We start from the raw sequence: 20,732 nt of genomic DNA on the forward strand, positions 1-20,732 counted from the left end.
ATTTCCTTGCTGTAACTGTCTTCTACTGTCCATATTGCTTTAGAATTGTTCTGCATGAAGTCTACCTTCTTGATAGATTAAATCATAATGCTTCCTCCTTTCTAGAACTTCTGTCATGTTACATTTTTGGCACAACCGAGCTTCTTTTCAGTTTCTTCTGTAAATTGGTTAATCATTTGCCCTTTTTTGTGCCTTATTTTTCCAAATTATGTTCTTTCTTTCATGGTTTTCAACTTTTTACAGTAACCATAGTTTCTTTATTATATACTTCTCCTTAAATCCAAATTTTCCTCTTCTGCTTTTGTATGCAGCTATTTAACTGATGGATCCAAAAGTTTCTTGCTACACAGACAGCTTTCATTCTAACATGTCGTCAATAGGTAAACACACACAGTTTCACTTTCCTCATATTTGGTGGTGACAAAACATTATCATGATCCTTTTAATTGTAACAGTAAAATCTAACTGCATGTTATATTTTCATTGCTATGGTGACTTGTATGAGCCTTAATTGTAATGGTATTACTTGATGGTATACTCTCTTTTAACTCCATCTTATTTCAGTTGGATAGAAAATATTATGATAACAAATATAAGAAACAAGATTTGTTTTACCCTACTCCTGCATTGCATAACACTGGGTGATAAATTTTCCAGCAAAGCTGGGGCAAGAGCTTCTGGCAACACAACAAAAAGAAAAGTCATATGAAAATATAATTCAGCAGCAGAAGAATGAGATAGTCAAATTACAGTTAGTAATTGTGGCAAATCAATCTCAGTTACATGAGAAAGAAGAGAGTTTATCCAAAGTAAGAGATGAGCTTAACTCAAGGTGCAGGTAATGTTTTTGTATGGGATGATCTTCACTTTCATGAAGCACATTTGTAATGCACTATTCTAGTATTTTAATTGTGCTTAGTGTGAAACTATACACTGTTGTTTGCACTTGAAAGGATGAACTGAAATTAGACCTAAATGCGATTGCAGTCTTTCTCGCCGTATTCCAATAATGAATTCTTCTTGGCTGATAACCCGAGAAGAATTCATCATTGAAATTAGACCTGTCATTAATTAACAGGAAAAAGCTTTGTTGTAACCAATTAGAACAACTATGATTCAGAATGACCGTGTCATAAATACTTTGATTGACTTTTGCAATGTTTGAACCATAGGATACTTTCATTTACTCTTGAATTGGGTCCAGCAGATACAAATTCTACTTTTTTAAGAGCAGTAAAAACAAAATAGACAAAGGAAAAAAACAACATATATCTTAAAAAAGTACAGGTGATGCAATATTTTTCAATCACTTTTAAAGCTCATATCACTCAAGTTTTGGCTATTATTGTTGCTGCTGCTGCATTTTGTTGAAGTTTTCTTTGACTTACCTCTGTTATGAACAGAATGGCAATAACAGGTAGTCTGTTGCTTGCCTTTATTTTTCTTTTTAAGTTCAGATACTTTTCTCACCAAATGTACAAATATTTGAAGTTGATACATCTTTTAGAGATTTTACTGTTTTTGTAGCATTTACTTCATGTATGCACAAATTCATTCTTTTCTGTTAACGTTTTTCATTTGAGCCCACTTCATTCTGTGTGTACTATATTCATCACATTATGTAACATCATTTTTAGCACTAACTAATTTTGGAGGTATTTTATCACCAAGCGTCTTTTTTTTAGTGGTAATGCGAGCCATGGATTAAGAAGGGACATGGACATGGGAGTTCATTGTTTGAGCAAAATTTTATAATGAAATGTGACTTCTCATATCATATTTTTATTATTCTGTCTAAATGGTTTTATTTTTAGGGTGTTAAACCAAATAATTGAGAATTTGCACAGCTGTCTGTCAAATTCAGAAACAGGCAAGAATGAGGAACGGGTCTCAGAACCAGCTGTTCCTGTCCACAGTATGCCAGTTCCTTTACCACGAAAACGTCTCCCTGATATGGAGATTCTTCAGGTATTGCATTTTTTTCATATTTTCTGTGAATCTCATAATTTCTGGTCTCACTGAATGTATCAGGTTTCTCTTCTTTTGTTTTCTTTAATCAACGACATCTTCATCCTCCTCCTCCTCCTCCTCCTCCTCCACCTCCACCTCCACCTCCACCTCCACCTCCACTACCTCTGCCTCCATCTCCACCTCTTTCTCCTCGTTTGACACCCTGACTTTTGTTACTAATGACTTGGCTGTTAAGCCTTTGAGATTTAGACAAATCCATTTGTTATATTATGTTAAAGCAGAAAATCATCCCAGGACAGTTTAGGCTCTCTTAGTTTTCCAAATTCAGATATTAGCCTTTAATTCTACCTGAACAAGTCTAAAATAATTTTGTCCATTATGTACTTCTCTTTGATAGCATTTCAGTGACAGGTAATTTAAATGAGTGTCAACTTAAAACTATGAAATGTAAGTGACAAAAAGTAAGTGTTTCTTCTTCACCTTCAATCAGTTCTTCTTGCAACTAATTCAAATGTTTTATAGTGATTGTTTGAGTAGTAATTTACTAATAAATGACTTTTTATGTGTTAGTACCTTTTGTTAATTTTTGATAACATTTGATGTTTGGTTTTCTCCAGACAAGGAATAATGACCTGGAAAAGCAATGCATGGATCTGGAAAATAATTTAGTAAATCAAAGACAAGTCATTATGTCACTGGAAAAAGAGAAAGAATGTTTAAAAAATGAATTAGTGGATGCTCAGAAGGAATGGAAGGCAACTGAGGTACGATAATATTTTAAGTATTTAGCTTTCTTTTGGTAGTGAAGTTGGTGGCTTGTTCATAAATATTATTTTGTCAAATGGATATTGTGTTAACACTTAGCTCAAAAGATGCATTAACATTTGTGTTGTTTTACATAAGTACATTACTTACTGTTGTCCATGCCCTCAGTTAAGATATGTATACACAACAATTCGCTGAATCTCCAGTTTGAGTACAAAAAAAAATTTCTAATACATGATAATTGATCATGTCCTGGATGATCAAGAAACATCTGTTACTTGAGGTAAAGGGGAACATTCACATTAAATAAGTCAATGATGAGAAAGTGTTTTAGTGGCCACCAGAAATTGAGAAATTTTTATAATAGTCATTTGAAGTTGTCAAGCATTGTGATGTTACAATGACATCACAATTCATATAAGGAACTGATGTCTCATTTTTATTGTAAAATATCCTCTCTTCCAGATACCATGTTTTTTCACCACATTTGTGTACCCTTTGTAACCCAAAATTTAATTTTATTGGCGCAGTTTTACAGTCAGGGTATATTAATAATAGATAACATATCATCTTGGCTGTTATAATTGTCAGTGAGCCTTTTGAACATCAGTCTCTGGCGTCCCCGCCTCAGGTGGATATCCTTGTGTCATACATGTTTCATGTGCTACATGAAGTGCGCCACAGCATCAGTGATCACAAGTTTCGGGAACAAACAAAAATAAACACACCTGATTGGAAAGGCTTTCCTCCCTCACACACAATTTGTCTGTCCAATGCAGGAGACTGTGCTAAGCACGTGTAGAGTTTTTAGTTTCATGTTTATGTTGTTGTTGATGAATAGAAAGAGAATTGTGTTGCCAGCATGTAACCTACGCATCTTGAACAGTATCAAGGAGACTGCTGAGCTCAGTGTCTCCATCTAATTAGTGAATCACTGTCAATAGTGTCATATGCCATCATTTTGTGAGGCATTGTAGAGAGATTTGGCTTTAACTAGAACACTGACACAAAATCTGGTGATCAGGAGCTGTAGATACATTACCACCTGTCTGCCCACTATTGGCCTAATATTAATGATGAAAATGTTTTGGCCTGATTAACCTACTCGCTGAGGACCACGAAACAGGCATGCATTAGCAACCTTTTCTATGAAGGCGGTTTGCTATCAGAAAGGCATGCATAAGTGAATGTATTCAATACACTTTTAATTTTAATGAACTATTGTCATTGTATAACTCAGCAGATTCTTTGTACCGGATAACTGCATAACGAACCCTAAATTTGATGAAAATTATTAAAATGCTACTTTTCTCCTAAGACAGGTTTTCACCACTTACCTCAACGATTCTTGATATCTTTTTCTGACTTTCACATACAGTTCACAAATCATTAAAATGGAGATAGGGGAAAAATCTTGCAGTTACCAAGCAATGTCAAACTGATATGCAAACAAAATCAGCTGGTATCTGCAGCATTTTCATCTATTAAAAGTGAGAAAAAAGTTGTAGTAAATGGATCTATTTAAAATAGACAATTTAACCTCACATATCTGGGTCAAAGACGTGGAAACAGTACAGGGTGAGAAATCATTGGTATCAGTCTGCAGCTGTTTGGTACACAAAATTATTGCTATTGTTAAGAATTTATGTAGAAAGAGCTGAATTTGTGGCTCTGGGGAGGAAATTCATCATAGAATGAAGTTCCAAAACACTGGTCAACAAGAATTCAACAGCAGTGACTTATTGTGAAAAATAGAAAAAATATTAATTGCAATCTTCATAAGTTTTCCACATTTGCATAGTTATCATTTACATTTCTATGATAAGTTTGAGCTGTTTTGTGCCATACATTTTCTTTAACACTTTGTACAGGAGTGAATTAATTGTGATAGTTCCAAATTTGTGAAACATGTGAGTTCATCAGTAAAATAGTATAAGCTGTATAAACAATGTTATTTATTCTTTTACACTAGCTGTAACTGTTATTGTAAATATCTTTCAACTGATTGTGGGAATACTGTGAAATCTACCACAGGAGACTTTGCAGCAACAACTAAAGGACCTGAAAGAAAGCTTAACAGAAGACCCATCCAATGCAGAAAAAGAGAAGCCTGAAATAGCAACACAGTTCCCAGAGACACCCACAGAATATCAATCAGAAATGAATGTTTGTGCAAAAACATTAGAAAGCAAATCAGTGCAGACGATAGAGGTATGTAATTAACAACGCAATTTACATTGCTTTGCTGAAAGGAACTGCTATATCTTAAGAATGCACATCCAAATAGTTTGCATGAAATAAGCTTATCAAACAACATATCAGTCACTTTTACCGTTACAGCTTGGTAACACCTCTCTCCATCACAATAACAACAGTCATGTGCAGTGTCATGGACTGGACAAGGTCCCAGCCACTAATCATTTCCTCTACCAGAGCTCTAAAATTCCACCCAACATCCTATTTCCAGCTATTAATGTCACTTCTCTCTACATCAACATCCCCAATGCCCATGGCCTTCTCGCCACTGAACACTATCTTTCCCACTGTCCATCTTACTTCAGACCTACAGCATTCTTCCTGGTATCTGCAGTACCTGCATCTACACTCTGACTGGACTGCAACTGCAAATTGCAGTGATCGCTCTGCTGTTCCTGATTTGGAGTAACTGCATACTGGTGCCAGTCGGACGAATCCTCCTCGGCAGGCACCGCCTTTCAGACCTAAGCCGTGGACTGTGCCTCACTGTTACAGCTCCATCATACACCTTCAAGGTAGTTACCATCTTGGTGATATCTCCTCCAGTAACTCCCTAAGTGGTTACTTACTAAGTGCTATGCTGTCTTGTAATCAACATAGACTGTATAGATGCTTCTTCCTCCTGTAACTGTATGCTGAATAAATGTGTGATAGCTACCAATCTACTTGATGCTGTTTTATCTGTATTTATTGAACCACAGTACATGATAGATTGGCAATGAGGATAGTTATGGCCCCACAGTAATCTCTTCCTTTGCACCATCTGGGTGCTGCCACTTCCAGCTCCGCCTGAAACTGCGTTTGTAGCTGTGCATGTTGCAGCCATTGTAGGTCCTCTTCTTGAGGTGGTACTGTTCAGACAAAGGAATTGCAGTGAATGTGTGGTTGCCAATTAGGTCTGCTGTCCTTGCCTGTTTGTCTCCAGTGCTGCCACTTTCAGTTCTTGTCCTGTTATTAGCACCATGCTCTCTGTTTGCATCTGGTCCTGCCTCTAGTCATTTTCTGCTCTGGATTTAGCATGGCTTATGCTCTTGACATTTTCCGAGGCAGGGTTGCAATATATCCCAGTAGCCTAAAATCTTGTCCTCCTCCTGGCTGCCGCCCTCCTCCCACTGCCTGATGCTCCTTTCTGTTGCGTCCAAATGTTGCAGCTTAGGTAGGTCCTCTTCTATAGGGTGACACTGCTATGGACACCAGTTGGGCATGGGGCTTCAGCTCAGTTGTGCTGCTTCATGGCTGGCATTTGCCCATCTCCAGTGTCATCTCTCTCCAGGGTCATCTGTCTCCAGGGTCATCTGTCTCCAGGGTCATTGACCTCCAGGGTCATCCTGCCACCATAGCCTACCACCTCCAGGGCTCTTGAGGATCAACTGCCTCCAAGGTTCCGCCAGCCTGTTGTGACTAAGCATGCAACAGTGCACTGCCCTCCTTCCACTGGCCTCCTTGGCTTAACAGGGTGCTCCAGTCCTCATTATTTACCAAAGGCCTACCTTTTTTCCTTCAATGCTCCAACAAATGCTCTGTCAGTGAGCTCTTAGTAGACCACTGGATATGGCACTTTTTCGCTCCCTTCCACTACATGCTTTTGCCCACAATAAGATGGTGAGCCTGCAATGGACCATTTTTCTGGTGCTCATGCCCTCTTCCTGCCATGCTGCCATTCTTCCTCTGGCAGCTTTGCTCCACTCAATGGATTCCTCGAGTGACCCGCTTTTTTCCTTTCTGCATTCTTTTCTGGTTGCTTTATGTCAATGGTCCTTTTGTGACATCCTAGCTTTAATCTGTTCCTTTTCTCAGTTGTGCCTCTTCTTGCCCACTCTGCTATTCACAGTTATATCTGGCCTGACCATAACATCTGCATGACAACACTTCTCAACCTGAGGCACCAGTTCTGGAATTTGGCTTCCAGCATCTAGTTGGTACCACCGTCTGTTTCTCTCCATGGGAGGAAGGGGCATGTGCTCCACAGCAATGACTTCAAGCCTTTGCCATCTCATTCTTCAAGGGCGAAGGGAATGTAAGATCTGCAGCTACTAGTATGATGGCTTTACCATCATCTCCCCGAGGAAAAGGGATGCAGTATGTGTGCCTGCACTGTGACCGGACTTCGGCTGCACACACACCTGCATCCCACGATTGGCTTAGTCTCTGGTATAACCTATCAGCATAGGAGTCTGCAAACCAGCTACGTTCTGAACGGTTCTGTGTTGCAACCAGCACAACAACGACAACAAGGATAATAAAAACACAGTTTGTTATTGCTGGGAACTAAGGACGCCACCACTGCAGGTGCTATGCTCACCATCTAGCAGTGTGTCAGTCAGTGTGGAACTATTTCCCTCTGTGAGTCATGTGCCTCAAAATAGTCTGAACTGTGTATTTCCACTGAGTAGTACTTAGGTTGGCGCACGATCATTGATAAGTCAGTCATTGTTGGGAATTGCCTGGTAATTGTGCTGACTGCTCCGTGATTCCTCATTTGAAGTAACTCCTGTCTAGCACAATTTGCTGCCAATCTGAATCCTTTTCTCAGGGCACTGATGCCAACCCTAGGCCTTGGGCTGTGGCTCATTGTGAGGGTTCAATCACACACCTTCAATACCTGGATGCCTGTAAACCCCTCTCCCTCTCCTAGCTCTCAGGGAAAGGTAAAAATATTGTGTAGTCACGTGTTTGTCTTTCAAGAAAATAATTTAAAAGTCAGTATTATGCAGGTTTTTAACAGGGATGGAACTGGAACTTTTTATGGCTACTTACAAGTCGCCATTTGTCTTCTAACATATTAAAAATACTCCAGACACCCAGATCTAGTTGCCCTGCTCCCACCCCTACATTTGATCACCAAATTGTGCAGTCAATTTCTGGAAAATTACTGTCACTTGAACATCTTCATGAGCAAGAAATTCTACAATTACACATGCATTGCACAATGGAGAGCTGCACCAGTTCCTGCGATATTTTGAGCAGTACTGTCGAAGCTGTTGTGGTAGTATGTAATGGCTGGCTCTCCCCACTCATAACAGCCACACCCAACAATACAAAAAGCACAGATCCAGTTCTGCCACCTGTTGATGCTGAGAAACAAAAATCCCATGAATATTTGATTCACCCTCATACTTTTGTTTCGCAGGTTTGGCAGATTTCCAGAATCATTTTGTCATTCTGGAGCTGGTCTTTTGTGTCTCTGCTTCTTCACTTGCCAGCTTTTCGTTCTACTAGTAGAATGCTTTATTATTCCAGAAAGGCCTGATTTCTGCCAGCTGTGATGCCTGTAATTTCTTTATTATTATTATTATCATTATCATCATCATCATCAGCAGCAGCAGCAGCAGCAGCATCAGCAGCTGCAGCATTATCTGTTTATGTGAGATGAAATGCAATACGTCTATAGTCTTCCTTGGCTGGTATGAATCTCAGTATTATCTTCCTGTATGCACAGCTGCAACATCTTATAAAATATATGCTAGAAGATGACATGGTAGTACATCTGGAATGACTTTAATGAGAGTATATATATCTTCATTACAACTGTCTGATTACTGACATTGATTGATAAATGGAGCACTTCAGAAATATTTCTTAAATGGTGACAGTTTTAGTGTATAGTAGCATAATTTACATAACAATAATTTACGTTTTTAGGAAAATAGAATACTAAATGCCCCTGAAAGAGGAGATAGAGAAGAAATTGAAGAACTGAAAGCAAAAATGTTGATTCTAGAAGAACAGATCCAGAATCATAATTGTGAAAGTGGTTACGATAGTCAAAAGCAACAGGTAAGCAGATAATTTGCTTTAAAAAATAATAATTTTTATTTGAAGTTAATGACAATAATCATAATTACTAATACCTTCTGTTTGACTGGTAGGAAACAATTGAAGCTCTTAAGATTGTGATTGGTCAGAAGGATGAAACTATTTGCCATTATCAGAAGCTGTTGCAAGAAAATCGAGAAGAATCTACTGAACTTGAGCAGAAACTGCGAAAAGAAATAAAAGATCTTCAGAGTGCAATGGTTCTCCACAGCCAGATACACAGTCGGTATGGTGAACAGAAAATTAAACTCATTCCCACCCTATACTTATGTAGAAATATTGCATATGAGATGAATTACTGAGTTACTGTTAATATTGTTTTTCTGCTGGAAAGCTACAAACAGCTACTTTATGTAGACATCACTTTGTCACTCAACAATGGCTTCAAAGTTAGAGGTGGTATTAATCCAAAAGGACATCAACTCTTGCTGCATTCAGATTATTAAATAACTGTAATGTGATCATGGACGTGACATGAAGGAAATTTATAATATTTTTTGGGTCCAAAATATTTAAAAGTTTACTTAAATTTTAAACTTTATTTATTCAGTTGTATTTTTCGCTAGAGTTTTTTTTCAGAAACTGTTTGTGAACAATGTGGATTTAACAACCAATCCTAAAATAGTTTTATTTAAATCACTTTGAACTTTCCTTAACACATTTTCATTCCTGTTTCTCTTAAAATTACTGTGAGTGTTATGAGCAATATATTGAACCAACTTTTATTCTAGTTTGTATTTTCTCACGCCTTGAAAAAAATATGAAGTCAAAATTTGAGCAGTTCCACATGACACAAAGTATAATTTGAATTCCCTCCTCCAGACTGAAATATCTTACAACAATCGAAACGATTTTACTTAACTGCTTTTTGATCTATCCATTGCTATTGTTATGTGACCAATGGTTTCCAGAGAATACGGCACATTATCAGACATGTGTCGAAACAATTTTACTTAACTGCTGTTTGATCTATCCATTGCTATTGTTATGTGACCAATGGTTTCCAGAGAATACGACACATTATCAGACATAAATGGCAACTTAATGATAACAATAATTGCCTCAGATTTTGTTTCTAGCAGATAAGAATTTTAGGTCATATAACTTATTAATTGCAATCTGATATTTTGAAACTGAGTTCATGTGCAGCGGTGTGGTATGAAAGTATAGCCTCTTCAGCAGCACACTCCAGATAACAATTCCCATCTTCAGTTTTTAATAATCTGTTATGTTTGGTGAAGCAGTCACATTAATAGCACTCCTAGGTTTAACTGTTTTCATGTGGTCTTTAACATTACCCTTTTCTATATAAGTGCAACAAAAAAATCACCCAATACATAGTGTGCAATAGACAAGTTTATCATTAATGTCATTGCACTGTTTCAAAAATCCCTGTCACAGGAAAAAAAACTCTTCCTTTTGCCCATTGCTTAACGATGAGGCAAAAAACAAATAGAGATGAAGTGACCAAAAATGTGTAGGCAAGTTATTTCACACACAAAAACAACTTAGTCACATTGCCCCTGTTGCCAAATGACTAAGGAAAATGTTGTGGTTGGACCAGTAGCCACCCCTACCCATCAGTGTCAGTGCTTGCTTCCAAGTTGGCTGGGAGAGGCACAGCCATAAAATAATGTTTAAAAGCGTGATGTCAAACATGTTCCTGGTGGAAGGTTGATAACAATAGTAAGTATTTCTGAAAAATGGTCAATTTTCACTCCTGTTGTGGATATAGATTTGTAAAAAAAATCCTCAGCAGTCAAAAATTCTCAAACCCCAGACATTTTCGCAACCTTGGACACTTTCCCCTGGACAGCACTAAAAGAAAACAACCAGGGCTGTCCAAGCTAGTCCCAGACATGTGGCTTTGTATATTTCATTTTACAACAATAACAAGGGCAATTAATTTAATGTTGTTTCATAGGTAAGGTGTTCTATGAACATTTTGTGTGAAGCCAAGATGTACAGCAGCAAGAGCTGGTGCAAAATATGCCATGCCTAATGAAGGTACATTAAGATGCTATAAAATGACTTCCCTATGGGTACACGGATCAGTGTTAATTGGTAGTGGGGAAATGATGATTCACTCTATGAGTTGAAGCACGATACATTCTCAATGGTAATATACTTATAATACTTATATTTTATGTGACACTAACAAGGGAAACTCCCCATTCATCCCTCTCAGATTTAGTGGTAAGAGGGCCCAGTGGAAGAGGGTATACTGCACTGTGAAAAAGAAGCAAAATAAAAACAGTGAATGGTCCAAGAACAAAAAGTCCAATATAGAGCACCTGGGAAGGGAAATGCTGTCGTGACTATGGTGGTGGACTGCCATGCGGATGAGCCATGTCCAAACCTCCCATGTGCCAGTATTTTCCCTTTTTTTCCCACTATTCACTTTATTCAAATTTCTGTTTGCGTCATGGTGTAATGTCCATTTGCAACAGTGAGGTGTAAGGTAGTGACCTATAATGACAGTTGATTCTGCACTACTACTCTATTAACAGTCGAAAGGAAGTGGCTTTCAGATGGGAACCGCAAACATATGTTGACAGAGTGACAAGTCAATCGAATCCTCCATCGTAAAATGTGTGGCGAGTCATACATGGCATTAGTTACAGTATGTGTGTCACATGATAGGACTCTCTTATCAACGCGCCAAATTTGTACGACTGGTAAGTGAGTGAGATATGCCTCCTTGCCTGATATAGGTGTTCGTTTGAATGTGAATGTGATCACTCCCAAGGAAAGGATGAAAACATAATAGTTTGTCACATAAGCTGCAGCAAATGACTCAAACAGTTTCACAATCACAGAGTTTCCCTGTGCTTTGCCAAAACACATGTTTTTAACATTTTTGGAATTGTATTCAGTTTTGGAAGTCTTGAATCTTGAATTCCTTTGTTGTAACATAGAGCACACCTATTTATTTGTTGTTTTCATTTCTACATGGTATGTCTCCTGCTCTCACTATTCATCACATTTACTAGTGATGGTAACATATTCTTACCGCATGACTCATATTCTATAATCAATGTATAGTATGACAAATGCCAAGACTGTGGAAAGAGAACAAAACACTTCAATGGCCGGACGGAGAGTTGTGGTGGAAAAAAAGTTAATGGCACAAGGGGGTTCTGAACACAGCTTACCTGCTTGGCAGTCGGACACCATGACCACTTACCCATGATGCCATTGCTGTTTCCAGCTGCTCCTTAAAGCCCTTCTTGTTGTTGGAAGGTTCACTATTTCTATTTTGTTTTTTTTCCCACCTTCTTCCTGTTTTCATGGTTGATCTGTGTCCAGTTTTTGATGGGCTATCCATAGGGCACTCTTACCAGTAAATCTGAGGGGAGGGGGGGGGGGGGGGGGAGGGTGTGATGATGAGGAGTTTCCCTTGTGAGATATGTCATGATCCTTCTGTCATTATTCAATCTACATTCAGGTGTGTTTCTGATGGAAGAGTAAAAATGTTTAGTTAGTGGTGAAAAATGGTCAATCTTGACTTCAGTTATGGAAAATGATCCTGATGACTATGGCTGAAATGACAAGGATGATACTCTTCAGTGACTGGTCATCGCAGTCATGAAGTTTTTCCAAATAGTTCATACTGATGTGTTGGGAAAAAGTCAAATCAGGGATTCATTTATTTCTAATCTGGACCAAGCCAGCCAAACACACTGGTAGACAGAAACTTAGTGTTTCAGTAAATAATTTACTAAAATTGAAAAACTTCATTAAAAAACATAGACACAAGATTTTTATTGACATTTAGTAGAAAGTTTAACAATTACACAATTGCTGAGAGCTGTTTGCACTTGGATTCTGTGGGATGAGCCATTCCACATGCATTGAGGATCTTGGCAGAGTGTGCGTATTGCCAGTTATAGTAATGCTAACAACACACTGTATTGTTATAGAATAATACTCTTCCTCTTTAGTGAGCATATCCATACCTATTGAATGTTGAGTGATTGTTTCTCACAGGAGTGCACTGTTCCGACTGTAGCAGAGGGCACATTGTCACCGCTACTCATGCCGTGGCAATGATTTGGCATCAGCCATACTCTATTTCAATATGCCTTTGCTCCTGTTCATATAAGTGGAACTTGTAACAATGTAGATTTGACAAAAAGGGACATTTGAATGGAGTGGTTGATACAGGCCATCAAGATAATGAAATAGCTATGCAACTCTTCATCACGTTGGAGGCATTTACTGAAATTTAGTGGCACATTTTATGGACAGACAGAGGCTGTGATAGTCATAAATTGACCTAATGGTTATAGTCGTCTTCACAGTTCAAGGCACACAACTGTGAATCATTGAACTCACTTTACATTAATGAAAGCCAAAATTTTATTTGAGTAATTTCATTTACATGATTTTGAATAGTAGTCTGTCTGTATCGTTTGATAAGTCTGCAAGTGCTAAAGCTTCATTTTTCGTTATACATAATCACTGAAGGTATGCCTGAGTGTTGCATGCAGAAATACATCCCCCTATTTATATATACTTGGGCTTTTCAGATTGAAGCAAAAGGCACGTGCTCTCCTCATTCAGGCAAGAAACAGCTCAAATGAAAGTTATAATCACCAGTTACAGCAGCTTCAGTTGGAAATTACTGATCTGCGTAATCAGCTTGCTGCTCTGCAGTCATTAAGTCCTCAGGTTGCAAGGTAAGTGTAATAGAATATGAGTTTTAAAATAATTCTTCAAATTTTGCCAGTAGAAAGCCATTTTTGTGATCTTTCAGGTTTTCTCATCATGACTGATTAATGGTGTGCTTCTGGTGTGCTTCTGAGTTTTGTGCTGCATTATTGTTTCCATATTATGTATAAAATGGAGTGCACAGGTGCATAAAATGGAAACAACAGCTTGGCAGAACTCCCAGAAGCACACCATTAAACAATTATTGTGCAGTGTGCTTCATTCTGTTAGGAATATTGTAATATTGTATGCAATCACCTTGCCTTTACTTATTGATGTACTTTTCATTCAAGTTGACAAACTATGTACAACAGAGAAAATAAGACACTTAATGATTTCAGCATGCCACACTACAACACATCTATGAGTATACAATGTCCATTTACTCCAAACTGTGAAGAGCAATGTGGTTTATTTTTCAGCTTTAAAAGCAATTTGTTAGATGCAATTTACACACATCAGTGTGTACCTTATTTGTTTAAAATGTAAAGTGCTCAGTGATTCCATTTTTCCTGCAAACTATTTGAATTAAGTGTCATGTGCTACTCAATTTTGAAACATTACATTAATTATAACCAATACTGCAAGGATATGCAGCTTGGTATCAATCTGTATTGTAAGACTAGGAGATGCCAAAGATTCAGTTTTTTGAACCAACTAGTTCATGTAAAACGGCTCGATAAAGATTTGTAGTGAAGAAAATACTTAATTTATTCATCCTGAAAGTAAAGTGTTATGCGCTACAAGTGGTACAAAATCTTTCATTATTTGGTTTTCACTTGTCTTCCTCTTGGTAATCACATGGCTACATGCTCCTCTGTGACTACTACCACATGGCTGTTGTTCTGTATAAATTTCACTCATGTCAGTCCAGCTAGACAGCCCCATAAACCAATAGACCTATGACTCAAACAAAAGTGAGTTTGGCATTGTGAAAGGGTAAGACTTCTTTTTTGTGGAGATTCCTGGTAAAAGATGGGAAACATGGTCAGAGATGGGAATGGGACAAGAGAGTAATGGATATTGAGATTAGGGGGACTGCAGTTAAGAAGGATCTGTTGGAGAGACTGCTTATGGTAAGGAGAAAGGATCCAGATTGCATGAGTTATGAAGCAGTCATTGAAGTTACCCCTTGTGCTCATGCAATAGGTAGGTAGAGATCTCTTACTGCTTGAATGCCAGAGTTTGGATGTTAATTATGATCTCCATGTTAATGAAATGTTCATTTTCAACACATCACAAAACTGGTAATTGCAGCCAGCTGATCTCGCTCTTGAAGCAACATAAGAAGGCACTTACGCTGTCAACTCATTGACTGGTCTGATTGTGGTAACATGCACACTATGTGCCACAAGTGTTAGCTCTTTTTCATAGCTGGCAGCACATGGTCTTGTTTCCTTGATGTTGTATGCTGTTCTGTTCTGCATCAGACATTGATTATCACTTATGTCTGGTAGTTTGTACAGCTACATACACATCTACTTCCAAATCTACATACCCTGCAAGCCACTCTGCATGGCGGAGGGTACATTGTACCAATTCTAGTCATTTCCTTTCCTGTGACTTCATATGAACTCTAATTTCTCTTACCTTCATGGTCCTTACACAAAATGTATGTCAGTGGCAGTAGAATCGTTCTGCTGTCAGCTTTAAATGACAGTTCTCTAAATTTTCTCAGTAGTGTTTCTTGAAAAGAACATCGTTTTCCCTCCAGGGATTTCCACTTGAGTTCCCATTGCATCTCTGTGATACTCGCATGTTATTTGAACCTACTGGTAACAAATCTAGCAGCCCACCTATGAATTGTTTTGATGTCTTCCTTTAATATGACCTGGTGCAGGTCCCAAACACTCAAGCAGTACTCAAGAATAGGCCACACTAGCAACCTACATATGGTCCCCTTTACAGATTAACCACACTTTCTCAAAATTCTCCCAATGAACCAAGTTGATCATTCACCTTCATATCACTTTGCGATGTGATACTCAGGTATTTAAATGACATGACTGTATCAAGTAGGACTCTACTAATGCTATATTCAAAGATTGTGGGCTTGTTTTATGCACTCATCTGCATTACTTTATGTTTTTCTATATTTAGAGCTAACTGCCGTGCATCACACCAACCAGAAATTTTGTCTGTCATCTTACATGCTCCTATAGTCACTCAACCCAGCACCTTCCTGTACAACACAGCATTATCAGTATACAGCCACAGATTGCTGCTCCCCTATCTGTCGTCACATCATTTATGTATACAGAAAATAACAGCAGTCCTGTGACACCTCCCTGGGGCACTTCTGATGATACCCATGTCTCTGATGAGCATTTGCTGTCGAGAACAACATATTAGGTTCTATTACATAAGAAGACTTAAAACTACTCACATATCTGGGAACCTATTCCATATGCTCATACCTTTGTTACCAGTGTGCAGTGGGGTACCGGGTCAAATGCTTTTTGGAAATCTAGAAACATGGAATTTGGCTGTTGCCTTTCATTCCATAGTTTGTAGTATATCATGTGAGTAAAAGGTAAGCTGAATTTTGCATGAGTCATGCTTTCAAAATCACCCTGACTCGTGGACATAAGGTCCTCGGTATCAAGGACATTTATTATATTCAAATGGGGAATATGTTCAAGAATTCCACAGCAAACTGATGTTAAGGATATTGGTCTGTAATTTTGCGAGTCTGTCCTTTTACCCTTCTTACATATTGCAGTCAGCTGCGCTTTTTTCCAGTCACTTGTGACTTTGCACTGGGTGAGAGATTTGCGATAAATGCAAGTTAAATAAGGGGACAATGCCGTAGAGTACTCTTTGTAAAATCAAATTGGGATTCCGTCTGGATCTGGCTTCTTATTTATGTTCAACCCTTTCAGATGTTTCTCTATGCCTGGGATATTTATTACTGTCACCCATATGGGAGTCTGTTCTATGGGCAGATGATGGCATGTTTGTACGATTCTTCTGTGTGAACGATTTCTTAAATGTGAAATTTAGAACTTCAGCTTTCATTTTGCTATCTTCAACTGCTCATCAGACTTATCAACAAGTGACTGGATGGAAACCTTAGCCCCACATAACAAATTTACATAGGGTCAAAATGTTCTCAGATTCTTCAGTCAGATCTTTTGCTAAGGTATGACTGTCGTAGTTGTTGTATGTTTTACACCTAGATCTATTCACAGATGCACAAATCTCTATTGACCTTTACTGTTGTCATTTGCATGTTATCTTTGAACTGGGAGTCCAACTGTTTCTACTTAGTAGCATAACCTTACATGATCAACCTTGCCCGTGCCTGTGGTTTGGTGGTGCCCATTCCATATTAAAAAAGGAAGATTGAGATTGACATCCCATCGATGTCGAGGTCATTAGAGATGAAGCACAAGCTTGGATTGTGTCAAGGATGGGGAAGGAAATTGGCCATGCCCTTTCACAGGAGCTGTCCCGGCATTTACCTGGAGTGGTACAGGGAAATCACAGGAAACCTAAATTTGGATGGCCGGACACAGATTTGGATTGTTGTCCACCTGAATGTGAGTCCAATCTGCTAACCGTTGTGCCACCTTGATCAGTGAAGTCTGTGCTGCAGTTACAATGGAGTTTCCATATGATGTGCTGCTTTCAGTGGTCCCTCTTCCTTTAATGGCATAGGACAGTGGTTGGTAACAAACTGTGGCTCATGAGCATATGTGGCTCCGAGGCCCTTTGAGTGGCTCTCTTCTGCAAAGTGCCACATGTGAAAGTGTGATTGAAACTTTGTGTCCCATGCATGCACTACTTGCATCATCCTTGCAGATGGAAATTCTCCTCCACTCACTATCATTCTTTGCATTGACGGGACCTAAAGTTTCAGTCAACCTGTGGGCCAGGCGTGTGTGGTTCATGCATGAGTTGAATGAACTAGTCAGTCAGCAGTCTCATTATGCTGTGGTTAGTGCTAGTTGTGTATGAAAATGGTGCTCAGGTGTCAAAAGTATGTTCTTAAAGCTTAATGTTTTCTGTATTTTTCCAACCAGCTGCAAATCCTATAGGAACTTTTGGTCACTAGTTTTAAGAATTGTAATTATTTTGTGTTGGTTATAAAACAAAACATAAATTTTATGTGTCCTGTTTGACTTGGCTACAGAGAAGTGGCAAAGAAAAATGGAAGACAAAACACACAAAATTTGAATTGACTGAGAGTTTTGCATTTACTCTGCAGTTAAACGGCCTTCCAAAAATTAGCTCATAACAAGAAATCAAATTTAGAGAAACACTTTACAACTAAATATTTGTCATGTAGTACTAAATATCCTGTCAAGAATATAATAGAGGGAAACATTCCACGTGGGAAAAACATATCTTAAAACAAAGAAGATGTGACTTACTAAACGAAAGCGCTGGCAGGTTGATAGACACACAAACAAACTCAAACATACACACAAAATTCAAGCTTTCGCAACCAACGGTTGCTTCATCAGGAAAGAGGGAAGGAGAGGGAAAGATGAAAGGATGTGAGTTATAAGGGAGAGGGTAAGGAGTCATTCCAATCCCGGGAGCGGAAAGACTTACCTTAGGGGGAAAAAAGGAAAAAAGGGCAGGTAAACACTCGCACACACACACATATCCATCCGCACATACACAGACACAAGCAGACATTTGTAAAGGCAAAGAGTTTGGGCAGAGATGTCAGTCGAGGCGGAAGTACAGAGGCAAAGATGTTGTTGAAAGACAGGTGAGGTATGAGCGGCAGCAACTTGAAATTAGCGGAGGTTGAGGCCTGGCGGATAACGAGAAGAGAGGATATACTGAAGGGCATGTTCCCATCTCCGGAGTTCTGACAGGCTGGTGTTAGTGGGAAGTATCCAGATAACCTGGATGGTGTAACACTGTGTCAAGATGTGCTGGCCGTGCACCAAGGCATGTTTAGCCACAGGGTGATCCTCATTACAATAAACACTGTCTGCCTGTGTCCATTCATGCGAATGGACAGTTTGTTGCTGGTCATTCCCACATAGAAAGCTTCACAGTGTAGGCAGGTCAGTTGGTAGATCACGTGGGTGCTTTCACACGTGGCTCTGCCTTTGATCGTGTACACCTTCCGGGTTACAGGACTGGAGGTTTTAGGTAGGGTGGCAGGTGATCGGCGTGAAAGGGAGTGCTCCATCACAGCGAGGCCGCGCATGTCCAGGGCTTGAATTTTGTGTGTATGTTCGTGTTTGTTTGTGTGTCTATCAACCTGCCAGCGCTTTCGTTTGGTAAGTCACATCAGATAAATATCCTGTCAGTGATGCAAGGAAGAAAGCAGTTTAGAAACTGAAGAAGTGGCAAGAAAAATCAACTTTCGCATGTACTTACTGGATGCAGTAGTTAGCCAAGAGACTGATAAGGAAATAAAACCATATACAGACAGTGAACACATAAAAAGTTGTTTTGTAAATGCTTCTAAAGAGCTGTTTTAAGATTTTAAAACAAAATTATTGTCCACAAAAACAGTGAAAGATAGAACAGTTAAAAGTCTTTAAATATAGTCAACAAGTCTAGTGACAAATATAATGGACTATATGATACAATACAAGTTTCATTTTATGATATATGATGGCTTGCTGAAAATTTTTTTATGTGAAAACTTAATACATATTTGTGGCCCTCTGCCCCTAGAGGGCTCTGACTTATAGCAGGTAACGTGGCAGTGTGTCACGTAATTATCTTGGTATATGAAAAACAGTGTGCTGTAATCGAGTTTCAGTTTCGAAGAGTTCATCTGCATCTCCCCTTCAGCATGTCAATGCCATACCACATGTGAGCACTTGACTTCTGCAACAATCGGACATCCTCCATAAAGTCCCGACTTGGCTCCATTCGATTTTCATCTGTTTCCAGGACTTCCTGTTGTTAGTGATGAAGTGGTGCAAGTGGATGTGAGGTGGTGGCTCCGTCAACAGAGCCAAACATTCCACAGTATCGACAAACTAGTCTCTCATTGGGAGAAATGTATTTGTCACCAGGGTGAATACATATAGTAATAAATATGTAGACATGAAGACTGAAGATGTAGGATGTTAATAATGTTCGCTTTATTAAAAAAGCTTTAACATTTTCCACATAAAAAAATAACTTTTCAGCACTGCTTTGTATTTCATCTACAGACTCTAAAGAAGAACTTTGAGGACTATTGCCACTCAAAGGTGAAACATGTGGAGAGGATAGAGCACCTGTTGTAACTGAGTCCATTGAAAAACATTGCATTCCATTCGTTAATATTGTCTCAGTTTCAACAGACAGGTTAAGAGTATGACTGGCAAAGGAATGGTTTTGTTGCTATCTTGAAAGAAAAAATTAATCATGAGATACATACTTACATCATTTATCAAGAAGCACTTTGTGAGCAGACATTTCCAGAAGAAATTTGGAAAGTTACGAAATACGTGATTAAGAGTATCAAATTCACAATAGATGAACCTCTTAATAATTGCCAATTTACAGAAGTTTTAGTTGAAATGAAGATTGAGTATGCAGATCTTCTTCTGTGTAACAAGTTATGGTAGTTATCAGAGGAAACATTTTGAAACATGTCACTTCCTTAATAACAGAAATTAAAGCACTTCTCCTTGAAAATGATGTTCACTATCCAGAACTAACAAAAGATCAGTGGGCCCAAAAATTTCATTTCATGGTAGACAATGTGTCTCATCTACAGCAGCTTGATTGTAAACTACAGGGGAATGGAAACGATTTTTTCAATGTTAGAATAAGTTATTTCTTTCAAAAACAAATTCTCTCTTTCTGCCCAAGACTTTGAATGGAAGGCTTTGTTCGCTTTGCATCCTGTTGAAACATCACCAAGAAATTAATTCTGATATTGGAATTTTTATTTCAGAACAACACTTTTAAATACGAGGGAAGCTTTTCTCAACAGGTTCCAGAAATAGCAAATTGACATGAGCTTTGGTTGAACAACTTTTAATGCTGCTGTAACAGAATTAAATTTTTCTTCCTTTAATATTGGCATTGGCAGTTTTGAAATGCTGTTGTCAAATTTAAGGAAACAAAGATCTGTGGAGCTCTAAATTTAAATGTCTTTGTGTTGATATAGAAATGTTGGAGAAAAACAATTTTTGAAAAACCTAGCTTTTATTGTTCTTTCTTTATTTATTTTGTACTACATATTCATGCAAACAATTGTTTCAAAACAGGTACGTAATCTAGATTAAACTGAGAAG

At 38.4% G+C, this 20,732-nt stretch overlaps 1 protein-coding gene across 1 annotated transcript in view; it reads left to right on the forward strand.

Moving 5' to 3' along the window:
• Positions 1-20,732, forward strand: part of LOC124612894 (centrosomal protein of 290 kDa-like) — a 220,283-nt gene that overhangs the window by 171,057 nt on the left and 28,494 nt on the right. Inside the window, exons 21-27 of the mRNA XM_047141357.1 lie at positions 658-838; positions 1,815-1,968; positions 2,589-2,735; positions 4,771-4,947; positions 8,635-8,769; positions 8,862-9,034; positions 13,341-13,490. Coding sequence (XP_046997313.1) covers positions 658-838; positions 1,815-1,968; positions 2,589-2,735; positions 4,771-4,947; positions 8,635-8,769; positions 8,862-9,034; positions 13,341-13,490 — 1,117 coding nt within the window. The remainder of the gene's footprint in view (positions 1-657; positions 839-1,814; positions 1,969-2,588; positions 2,736-4,770; positions 4,948-8,634; positions 8,770-8,861; positions 9,035-13,340; positions 13,491-20,732) is intronic.

The sequence above is a fragment of the Schistocerca americana genome, chromosome 1 (genome assembly GCF_021461395.2).
Source record: "Schistocerca americana isolate TAMUIC-IGC-003095 chromosome 1, iqSchAmer2.1, whole genome shotgun sequence".
Classification (NCBI taxonomy): Eukaryota; Metazoa; Arthropoda; class Insecta; order Orthoptera; family Acrididae; genus Schistocerca; species Schistocerca americana.